This window comes from Eleutherodactylus coqui, chromosome 2, assembly GCF_035609145.1.
Source record: "Eleutherodactylus coqui strain aEleCoq1 chromosome 2, aEleCoq1.hap1, whole genome shotgun sequence".
NCBI classification, from domain to species: domain Eukaryota; kingdom Metazoa; phylum Chordata; class Amphibia; order Anura; family Eleutherodactylidae; genus Eleutherodactylus; species Eleutherodactylus coqui.
In genome coordinates this window covers 5506224-5518443 of record NC_089838.1, presented here as the reverse complement: position 1 = coordinate 5518443, position 12220 = coordinate 5506224, and the positions used below count along the sequence as shown (strand labels likewise).

The 12220-nt window shown below is 44.9% G+C and overlaps 1 protein-coding gene across 1 annotated transcript in view; it reads right to left on the bottom strand.

The window, feature by feature from the left end:
• ATXN10 (ataxin 10) overlaps positions 1-12220 on the bottom strand; it is a 132975-nt gene that overhangs the window by 69509 nt on the left and 51246 nt on the right. Inside the window, exons 6-7 of the mRNA XM_066590212.1 lie at positions 4956-5036; positions 297-462 (exon numbers count right to left, since the gene is read on the bottom strand). Coding sequence (XP_066446309.1) covers positions 297-462; positions 4956-5036 — 247 coding nt within the window. The remainder of the gene's footprint in view (positions 1-296; positions 463-4955; positions 5037-12220) is intronic.

Genomic DNA, 12220 nt, shown 5'->3' with positions numbered 1-12220 from the left:
GACGTTCCTTCACCTGGGGCAAAGATTCAGTTAACTCCTGGTTCTGTAACCAAACCCTGGGTAAAATGCCCTGAAGAAGTTCTCAGAGTAGGAAACAGAAGGATGATTGGGCCTTTTTCCTTTGGCCAACCATGGAAAACCTGCTTGGTTGTCCTCATGTTGTTCCAACAATCTAATTGCCAGACTGGAACAGGACCAGATAGATTGGTATAACAAGCACGATCTATCACCTTATCCTCAAAACCGGTAATCAGGCTGCTCAACTACAAAATGCATCCCAAATTGAGCCCCCTTACCTCCTCCTCGGAGTCCTCTGGAGCCGCCAGTTTCAGCACTGCTCTGCACTCTTTCTGGAAACAGTCAGAAATGAACTCCGCGATTTGCCGCATACTAGTCATCTCCACCTCCGTAAAGAGGCTCTTCTCACTTATTTTAGACAAAATAAGTTCTAAAAGGGTCAACCTGTTGGCAATGAACATCATCCTATGACTATAGGAGGACAGCATGGTAGTCTGAAGACATGTCTGAGTAAATCTGTTACTACCTGGAAACCATCGACAAGTAAGCTGGATCTTGCTGACAGATATAAAAACTTTTAATTTAATAACGTCATAAGTGAAAACCCAATAAATCTCCAACTCCTTATCAGATGAATACGAATGCCCAATATGTTGAGGTCTTCTACTGGTATCAGTATGGACACCTTCAACCAATTTTGTTTTAGTGCCTCAATGCATCTAAAATAACTACAAAGTGACTTTCCAAAGTCTTCAAAGGGTTTTACCGCCAAACGAAGTTAACCCCTATCCACATGATAAGGGATAACTTGATGATTAGTGAGGGTCAGATGCCCGGGACTCCCACCAATCTCAAGAATGGGGGTCTAGCACATCCCAGCATGAATGGAGCAGTGGTCCAACATGTGCATTGCCGCTTTGCTCAGTTCAAAAGGGACCGTGGGAGTTCAAGGGCTTGGCTATGTCCAATGGTGATGTTGACATGAGCAGCAGTGCATATGTGTGACTGCCACTCCGTTTATTCAGGGACTTGCCGGACCTCCATTCTCAGGCTTGTCGGTGTCCCAGCTTTCAGACCCTCACTGATCAGCAAGTTTGCCCTCATCCTGTGTACTGTAGGGAATAGTTTTCATGATAAAACCCCCTTTAATTAAAAGGGCTATACCAAAATAGACTTGTCACCTACCCCTAGAATAGGTGATTAAAGTCTATTTCCAGTGGTGAGACCCCCCCCCCTCATTGAACTCCACTACTTGTGAGAGCAGGGGTCTTGTGTCCTCCCCTCCTCCACACTGCAGGCTCACTGTACCCCCAGCAGTGAGGGGTCTAAATGGAGTAATGGCCAGTCGTGTGCGGTACCGCTCCATTCATCTTCATTGGGACTGCCGGATAACATAGTATGTATGTAAGGCCGAATGAAGACATTGTCCATCTAGTCCAGCCTGTCTATCCTACTGTGTTGATCCAGAGGAAGGCAAAAAACCCCAAGGCCAGAAGTCAATTAGCCCTTTTGGGGAAAAAATTCCTTCCCGACTCCCTAATGGCAATCAGACTGTTCCCTGGATCAACCCCTAATAGTTCCTACCTGCCTATATACCAGGATTTACACTTAACCTAATATTTATATCCTGTAATATCCTTCTCCAGAAAGACATCAAGTCCCCTTTTAAACTCCTCTATGGATTTTGCCATCACCACATCCTCCAGTAGAGAGTTCCACAGTCTAACTGCTCTTACAGTAAAGAACCCCTTTCTGTGTTGGTGATGAAACCTACTTTCCTCTAATCGTAGCGGATGTCCTCTTGTTACCGTCGTGGTCCTGGGTGTAAACAGATCGCGGATATAGCCAAGCACTTCGACCTAGCTATTTTCGTCAGCCCCGTTAAAAATGAGCAGAGCGAAGGCCGTGCATGTGCGCTGCTGCTCCATTCATCTTCAATTGGACTGTCGGTTATAGCCGGATATCTCCACTAGCCCCATTGCAATGAATGGAGCAGTGCCATGCATGTGAGACCACCCGTCCTTTTAATCTTCACATCGCAGCAGGTGGGTGCAGCAAGTTTGGAAGGACGAAAAGAGGGAGAACACGGAACCTTTCTCCTCGAGATCGTGGGCAACTCAGCGGTGAGACCCCCACTGATCAGACTGTTATCACCTAATCTATAATTGGGTGCTAAAAATCTATTTTGCTAAAAGTCCTTTAAAAACAAAAATGAGTTTTCTGTATACAAATATACGGGTCTATGGTTACAGACCAAAAAACCTGTGGAGTTTGATCCTAGACCTATATACCCTCTTATCTACATATGAGGGGGGTACCGCAAAGAAACTAGAATTTTTTTTTTCTGGTTGGCGGGGTGTTACTAGTACCGGCTTCTATTACTAGTGGAGCATCTGTGGAACCCTACTCAGGCAGTATACCAGCCAAGGTTGTCGGGGAAGATTGTGTTTGGCTGCCGCGATTTTTATTTTCAGTTTTTTGCCTATTCTTGAGGGGCGCCTATTTACCATCAGCACAACATTTTACTTGGAGGTCTTTTTTACCCAAAGAGATAAAAATAAGTTGCACGTAGCGAGACCGGGTGAATACGGAGGGCAGAGGATGAGCGGCATGACGTTTTCCCCCCAAAATAGCTTAACACTCAAATCACTGGAGACAAACACAACCTTACCACCTCAGAAGGGGTCCGCAGCAACAGAAGCCGGTACTAGTAACGTCCTGCCCACTGGAAGACGATTCCTGTTGCTTTTGGGTACCCCCTCGTATGTCTATGGCCGCCTGCAGACGGCCGGGTCAGATCCCAGTGCGAGAATTCTTGCAGCGGGATGCGGACCTGTGCCGCTGCAGACACCTGCGGCTCACCCGCTCCCGGCGTCTTCTGTCTCTGCTACGTGCCGGCTGCCAGCCAGCCGGCGTATGCACAAAGTGGAGCCGGCCTCTGCGAGACACGCACAGAAAAAGAACATCGCGGCCGTATGCATAGGATTGCGTTTTGTAATTCTGCGGGAAATCCCGCCGTGGAATTTCCGCCCATGTGCAGGGGGCCTATAACAGAAAAGCAGGGGCACGATGGAAGAGATTACAGTTATTCACATCTTATATGATCTACCTTCATGCGTTTAGTTGGGGCCGACTCTTGGACACGTTATGAATCAGCCCTTTTCACGCGGTTCTGCTTTGTACCGCTTCTTTCAGTTTGATCATCTAACTATTGGCGTCAGCTTTGATAGTATCAAGCCAGCATGTTCTTTGGCGGCCGGCTCTTCTTTTGCCGTTGACCACTTTAAGCATTATTGATGTTTCTAATGAAGCACCCCGCATAATGTGGCCAAAGTATGAGAGTCTACGTTTTGTAATTTTGCCTTCCAATGAAAACTTTAGTGCTGGAGGAAACTCCTACGAATTCCTTGGACTGCGAAGATCACGAACAAAACAGTCCTAGACCGCATCTAACCAAAGTTTGAAGGCATCAATCTTCCTTTGGTCCATAAATTGTGATTGGGAAGAGGATCCCGTTGACCATCAAGAATTTTGTTGCAATTCCTACATCCTTAGTTTTCCAGATCTTATCTATACTTAACATTGCGCTGCGGCCAAGCGCGACTCGTTTTGTTATTTTGGGTCCCGATTCTCCATTGTGGTTGATCTTCGATCGGAGGAAGATGAAGTCTCGAACTGCTTTGATGTCTTCATCATTGCTGTTGATTTTTCCTCTACCGGTCCCGGCTGTTGTCATGATCTAAGTGTTCTTCATGTTCAAGGATAGGCCTGCTTCTTCACTTGCTTCTATAACTGTTAGTATCAGATGCTCCAGATATCCGTGACTTTTTACCGGCCAGGCATGTATAATATTACACAGTCACGGCTTTATAGGATGTTTTACATATTAGATTGTATTAAATGTAAGAGAAAAGAAGCGGGAAATCCGCTGCAGGTCAATTTCTCAGAAAAGACGACCGTGCTTTAAAGCCGTTAAGACTCTTGTACAGTAATGGCGCCAACCTGGATCCTGTAATCTTAAACCCTCACTTGATGCCAGCTTGTGGCCGAGAAGTGATGTTAAACCAACCAATTTAAAACCATTACAGACATAGAAACATGTACTTAGGGAATATGTGCCAGCTCTGAAACCACATAGACTTTACATGATGCCAAGAAGGGTACATTTCGCCGGATTCTGGACATATACAGTATAAGTGAATTTTGCATGACAAACATGTACGGCATTACAATTGGATGTGATCTCAATGTCTAAATCTGTGGCAGAGGTTGGTTCGGACATCCATGATCCCGACAAGGGCCTCATGCAGAATCGCTCTTCGTTAAAGCAGATGGGAGATGGTGAGCATGCTCAATTGTGTGTCTCCCATAGACTTTAATAGAGTGTGATTGAGCATGCACTGCCTACTCACAGCCAGAAGCACGTTCCTAATAGTTGGACCCCGTTGATCATATATTAATGGCTTATCTAGTTGTTTGCCGTACATTTTTCTTCTTTAAAGGGGTTGTCCAATTGTAAAACTATTGATGATCTATCCACAGGACAGGTCATCAATAGTAGATCATTGGGGATACATTGCATAAAATCCCTGCCGATCAGTTGCTTGTTGGGCTGTTTGCTTCCTGCAGAAATCAGCTACATGCACCGGCACGACAGCTCCATTCTTACTGCAGTGGCCTGGCTTGGTATTGCAGGTCAAGTTCCCGTTCATTTCACTGAGAACTTGGGCTGCAATATCAAGCCTGTGAGAATGGAGCTGTCTGCAGAGAACAGCTCTGTGCAAGACTGCACTTGCCTGGAAGACAGCTGATCAGCGGGGGACCTGGGTCACAGACCCTGCTGACCTTCTGTTGAGGACCTGTCCTGAGGATATGAAGCATCAATAGTTTACAATCAGACAACCCCTTTAATGTAAAACAGATTAACATGAGTTTACCTATCCGCATGGCTTTGTGAAGTATACATCTTATTCACCAGTTCAGGACATCTGAAGAAACGCTCCGTGACGATCAGGTGTCTGGAGGTAGAAGGGGTCAAAAGAAGAAAAACATTTTTAAAAGTCCTCGAGTTATAGTATTTGGCAAAGACCGTTATTAATAAGAATTTACTGAATGGAATGGTTTCTTAAGATGATGGCATCCAACCCCAAGAAGCATTGCAAAGTCTCCATACACTGCTGGGTACGCTCAATAAGAACCACGTTTTGCCATAATTACACAAAAACATATAATCTCTGCTCCGTATGGACAAGTGGTAAGAATCCAAAAGCAGCCGTCTACACATGGATGTCTCTTCCTTCTGGATGTCTGATCTGGCTGGTATGGAGGAAGTTTTCTTTGTTTTGAAGGCGAGTCAATTTACATATTTAGAAGACGGCTAAGAACCATCATAGCCACAACCATGGCCAACCATACAGGTCGCTACCAATGGCCCACAATGGCCAAATCTATCACTCAGACTGGACAGATCATTTCCCATTACATCATTTAAGCCCCGTGTTTGTTATATATGCTGGAAAACCTATCTGGTCAACACAAATGGTCAATGCAGACTTGAAGAAAAATTAAAATGTAATTACTGAAGATGCAAGATGGTCATCCTGTACCAGCAGAGCGCCTCATAAGGAAACAAAGTTTCCAGATTTGTTGTCCAAAGTTTTCTTCTAAGGAGGCATAGAAGGTCGGGGACCAGAAATGAAGTTCAGCCCCACCAGAACTCTACTAGACCCCTCTCTAGTCCAACTAAGGGCTCCTCCATATAACTGTGTTGGTACAGCGTATTCCGCGCATGGATTTTGCGCGCTGAATACGCTGTACCAATCTGCTAATCCCACACATTGCGCGAAATAAAGATCGCAGCATGTTCCATCTTGGAGCGTATTACGTAAAAATATGTGTCAAGACGGTGTATGGCAATTGGCGTCCCGCAGCAAGTATGCAATCCCATTGTGTACCTACGCGTCCCGCACGACTGTCATATAAAAATTTTATTTTTTTAATCTTTTTTACTGTTCCTTGTAGTAAATTTTTTATTCATATAACTTTTTAAATAATTTCTAAAAAGGCTTTACAGGTCGCCAAAAAATATGGACCAAATTTTCTACCTCTTCAAGTCTGGACAGGTGCTTGCGTTGCGTATCTAGGGCGGTTGAGAATAGCCACTTTATTAGAGACCCCCATCTACTGGTGACATGGACCGCCTTCGGCCTTCAGAATTGCATCAATTCGTTGTGGCACGAGATTCCACGAAGTGTTGAAATGTCGTAATGTTGGCCCATGTGGATAGGAAGCTTCTTGTAGTAACCGCAAATCAGATGGCTGCACGGATATGTGCTGATCACCTGACAGGAAGGGTTCATCAATACATGGTACTTGGTCCAAATTCTTACTTCCCATCAGCAAGGAGCAACATGTCTAGATTCCTCTGACCAAGCGATATTACTCCGCTGCTCAGTGATACAAGTTTTGCGCTTATTTGTCCCCTGGAGTCTTTCTGTTTTTCTTAGACACAATGGCGTTGGAACTGGTCGTCTGCTGTTATACCCCGGCCATGATAAAGAAAGAGAAGCTGTGCATCGGCACTTTAGTTGGAGCCCCAGCGTTGTATTTGGCTGCAATTTGCTTGACTGTGCAGCGCCTGTTCATCAGCACAATTCTTGGCATCCTCCTCTGATCCCATCCGATTTGGATTTACACTAAAACTGGTCCATGAAACACTTGCTCACTTCATTTTATGCTGCATTCTGGGGTCAAGAGAATCTACCTCCCCTCTAGGTGTATATACTGAGGAGAATCTACCTCCCCTCTAGGTGTATATACTGAGGAGAATCTACCTCCCCTCTAGGTGTATATACTGAGGAGAATCTACCTCCCCTCTGTGTGTATATACTGAGGAGAATCTACCTCCCCTCTGTGTGTATATACTGAGGAGAATCTACCTCCCCTCTGTGTGTATATACTGAGGAGAATCTACCTCCCCTCTGTGTGTATATACTGAGGAGAATCTACCTCCCCTCTGTGTGTATATACTGAGGAGAATCTACCTCCCCTCTGTGTGTATATACTGAGGAGAATCTACCTCCCCTCTGTGTGTATATACTGAGGAGAATCTACCTCCCCTCTGTGTGTATATACTGAGGAGAATCTACCTCCCCTCTGTGTGTATATACTGAGGAGAATCTACCTCCCCTCTGTGTGTATATACTGAGGAGAATCTACCTCCCCTCTGTGTGTATATACTGAGGAGAATCTACCTCCCCTCTGTGTGTATATACTGAGGAGAATCTACCTCCCCTCTGTGTGTATATACTGAGGAGAATCTACCTCCCCTCTGTGTGTATATACTGAGGAGAATCTACCTCCCCTCTGTGTGTATATACTGAGGAGAATCTCCCTCCCCTCTGTGTGTATATACTGAGGAGAATCTCCCTCACCTCTGTGTGTATATACTGAGGAGAATCTCCCTCACCTCTGTGTGTATATACTGAGGAGAATCTCCCTCACCTCTGTGTGTATATACTGAGGAGAATCTCCCTCACCTCTGTGTGTATATACTGAGGAGAATCTCCCTCACCTCTGTGTGTATATACTGAGGAGAATCTCCCTCACCTCTGTGTGTATATACTGAGGAGAATCTCCCTCACCTCTGTGTGTATATACTGAGGAGAATCTCCCTCACCTCTGTGTGTATATACTGAGGAGAATCTCCCTCGCCTCTGTGTGTATATACTGAGGAGAATCTCCCTCGCCTCTGTGTGTATATACTGAGGAGAATCTACCTCACCTCTATGTGTATATACTGAGGAGAATCTTCCCCACCTCTGTGTGTATATACTGAGGAGAATCTACCTCCCCTCTATGTGTATATACTTAGGAGAAACTATGTCACCTCTATGTGTATATACTGAGGAGAATCTGCCTCACCTCTATATGTATATACTGAGGAGAATCTACCTCACCTCTATATGTATATACTGAGGAGAATCTACCTCACCTCTATATGTATATACTGAGGAGAATCTACCTCACCTCTATGTGTATATACTGAGGGGAATCTACCTCCCCTTTGTGTGTATATAATGAGGAGAATCTACCTCCCCTCTGTGTGTATATACTGAGGAGAATCTACCTCCCTTCTATGTGTATATACTGAGGAGAATCTACCTCCCCTCTGTGTGTCTCTAGTGAGAAGAATCTACCTCCCTTCTGTCTCTCTCTACTGGGGAGAAGCTAACTCACCTTTGTGTGTCTCTACTGGGGAGAAGCTAACGGACCTCTCTGTGTATATACTGAGGAGAATCTACCTTTCCCTCTATGTGTATATACTGAGGAGAATCTACCTCACCTCTATGTGTATATACCGAGGAGAATCTACCTCACCTCTATGTGTATATACCGAGGAGAATCTACCTCACCCCTATGTGTATATACTGAGGAGAATCTACCTCACCTCTATGTGTATATACCGAGGAGAATCTACCTCACCTCTATGTGTTTATACTGAGGAGAATCTACCTCACCTCTATGTGTATATACTGAGGAGAATCTACCTCGCCTCTATGTGTATATACTGAGGAGAATCTACCTCACCTCTATGTGTACATACTGAGGAGAATCTACCTCACCTCTATGTGTACATACTGAGGAGAATCTACCTCACCTCTATGTGTATATACCGAGGAGAATCTACCTCACCTCTATGTGTTTATACTAAGGAGAATCTAACTGACCTCTGAAAGACTAAAGTACATAAGGAAGTGGTCATGAACAGCAGGGATGGGGCATGCCTTTTAGGAATAAGGGGGGGCTGCAACCTCCAGTCTGGGGATAAAAAGTGGCGTTACCTTCAAGGGTAAAAAGTAAGGAAAGTGGGAGGGGTGGCACATTCTGCAGAGGGACATCAGTACATACAGTCTGAGGAGAATCTAACGCTCCTCTGTGTGTATACATATTTTATCCTTCGGTTCCTCTGAAGTAACCATGACTTTATAAAATTTTCCGTGCGAACAACAGGTAAACACCGGGACCAAACTAACTCGGGCGAAGCCGGTTATATCAGCTAGTAAGTAATAACTGTTCAACAACATACAAAATAATTGTTGCCTTTAGCAACTTAACTGTTATCTGTATCGCTGATTCTTAGGACGATTGCCCAAGTTTTCCTCTATTTGCAATCATCCCTAAAAGTTATTCATTATAAACTTTTTTTAAAAGCCCAGCCTAACCTCGGAAATGGTTCTACAACCTGTTTGAGAGTGATGAGCCGGCTGAACAAATGAGAGGAACAAGCGGGTTAGGAACAGTCTACAAGTCAGACGTTTGTGGGGCGCGTAAACCTTTAACAATGTCAAGAGACAAATAAGAACACGCTGTCCGCCCTCTCCTTCTCAACGTGAGTGAGGTCTGACATCCCAAACAATAGCGGCAGCCATCGGGATCCTAAGCCTCGGGGTCGGATGCTCTATCCTTCAGAGGAAAATGAGATACATGAATAAATCAAGGCAGAGACATGTGACAAACTACATTCTTCTTTACGGTGAAGAAATGTTCACCAATCATAGAGGTTTTTCATCTAAAATAACATTAGAAAAACGTGATTAAAGGGGTCGTCTTATCACAGACCCAAAGAACTGCTCCCCAGGACCCCTTGTAAACAATCAGCTATGCCTTTCTCTTGCAGCGGCCACTAGAGGTGAAATGGAGTATTAATTTGCAATCATCGAGATCGCAGACAACTACTAGACCCACCATGCATTACGTCCCTGAGCCAAAAGGATTTTGTTATGCGTGCTGCTGGTAGTTCTAAGCTTCCTAGCAACACAGCTACAGGTGGTTGAGGGTTAATTGAGCTGGCTGGGTCTGGTACTTTCTGCTAGCCAATCTCCTGGGTCTGTGCTCATATATAAACCCAGCTCCTGGTCAGTCTGGGTCTAGTGTTCAGGGTAAGCAGTCATGAATCTTTTCCTGTTGCAGCGTGCTGTGTGAACTCTGTCCGGACTCCTGGTTAGTGTAGGAACTAGCGGTATAACCAGGAGCCGTGAAGTGGCCCACTAGCTTCCATGTCTTGTACAAAACGTCAACTAATACCTGGTTACTAGTGGTTGCATTGTGGCTGCTGTATGCTGTGTATTCTGGCTCTGTACATCCTGTTGTTCAGTCCCTGTCATGTGGCATGTGAATGTGTCCTGTTCTGGTGCGTGGTTCCTAGGATCAGCTAGGGCCCAGATCCGAAGACCGCTGGGCTGCCCTTATTGGGGCAATGTCCCAGCTTAGGTAGGGCCATATCAACCTCCCTATAGCCAGGGTCAGTTTGCATGAAACCCGTGTGTGTACCTAGTCCTTCCGTTGGTCATGATCGTGTGGGACCCGTGCCTAGTTTGCCCACACGATCGTAACAGCTTTGACTTGATTCAATATACTTCTAGAATTCGCCTTTATCGAGGTCTCGATCCCTCGTAAAGGAACCAATTCCGACAATATAACATGCCGGTAGCTGCGGCTCGAGGTATTGCCTCGCTGGACGTTTGCTTGCTTTTATCGTTTTGGACTGGAATGAGCTGACGAATTCCAGAAAAGGGTGATCTGCTTTCAGGCAAAACATTTTATGTTGCGGCTAGAGAAGTAACTCGAATATAAAAGCCATTTTGTGGTGGAATTTGATTGAAGGACATACAAGTGGGTCCGGGAGCGGGAGATAAGCTGCGCTCCGCTGTGATTTACTGCACCAGGATTAATATTCCTTCATAGATAAATGATAGGTTCGGCCGCTCATGAGGTTTCTTGGGAGCTTTGAACTCCGTTTCAGCTATAAACGGCTCTAATGGAGAAGTATAATTAAAATACAAACTGCTCCATTATGGAAATCGCATCAAAAACACTAAAGTGTAAATCTTCCGTTGTGCAGACAGCCGGCATTAACTCTTTGGTTGCAGTTTAGGTTGTTTTGCTTGTTTTTTTTTACATTTTTGTAGCAATGCTTGCAATCAATGATACTTTGTAACAGACGAAACTTCTGCGAGAAGTATAGGAGAAGAATTATGTTAGGGGGCAAATATTACACAAATAGTCTATCACGATGTCGCCGCAGCGAGTGTTTGTGTGATTTTAAGCAGAGCGGTTCAATCCTGCCATTGCTTAAGCGCTCACCTCCCTGCAAAGTTATTGGCTAGTCGTGGAAAGTCAAATGATGGCCTATTTACACCAGACAATAATCAACCAGGGACTACTTTTTGGTGAGTTGAAAAGAGCGACCCGATTGGTGGCCATTCTTTACACAGAGCGACTGCTGCTTACATGTGTTCTATCACGCCACTATTCAAAATGATCGTTCTCCTGTGTAAAGCCAACCTTAAAATACATACTTACCCGTCTATATGATGGATTAAAGGGGTTATGTCCCCGAAATAGTTTCACGCCTATCCTGTGGCTAGGCAATCAATATTCGATAACTAAAACGTTGGTCCGACCGCAGGAATTGCAATCACAGTGACTGATGATGATCCCGCGGCTCGCGCTACACAGTTGTAATGACCAAGATCCCAGCTTATCTCCCTGGCTGTATGCTGGCGGGCTGCAGCTTATTTAGGGGAACAGAGAAGGTAATGATTACACCGGGGAGCAAACATCTGATGGCGCCTGGAATTTTGGACCTTATTCTGGGTATTTTTGTGCTGCCGATTCCGAAATTACGTTCTAGGAGCTCCAGTTTTTGAGATATTCCTGATGCCATTATCTATGTTATATTTCCTTTATTTTCCCACCAGCATTTGCTGACCATTAGTACATATGGTATATATCGCCACGGCTGAACATCACACTTGGGTGATGAAACAATTTGTAAGCACACTGCAGAGGGGTGGGACGTGTTTCGGCTACAAATGTAGAGAATTTCCTGCGATGATCATTGAGAAGCTAAAAGGAGATGAATTCTATGGACCAAAAATCCGGGAACTCATGAAAGACCGGCGGTTCCAGGATTTAGTGGACAACTTTGAGTCTCGTGCGCAGTCGTTGGTTTGTATGGTAGTAAAGCATTTCATTGGGAACTAGAAGGCAGTAAACTCTGGTGACCTTGTGGGGAGTATGCTCACTTCTGTTCCTGAACACTTGGGTGTAGCATGAGCATAAGATCGCAGGATCGGCGGTCATTGCGGATCAGATTCCAGATTGTCTTGGTGATGAACAGGGAGAACGATTTCACCTG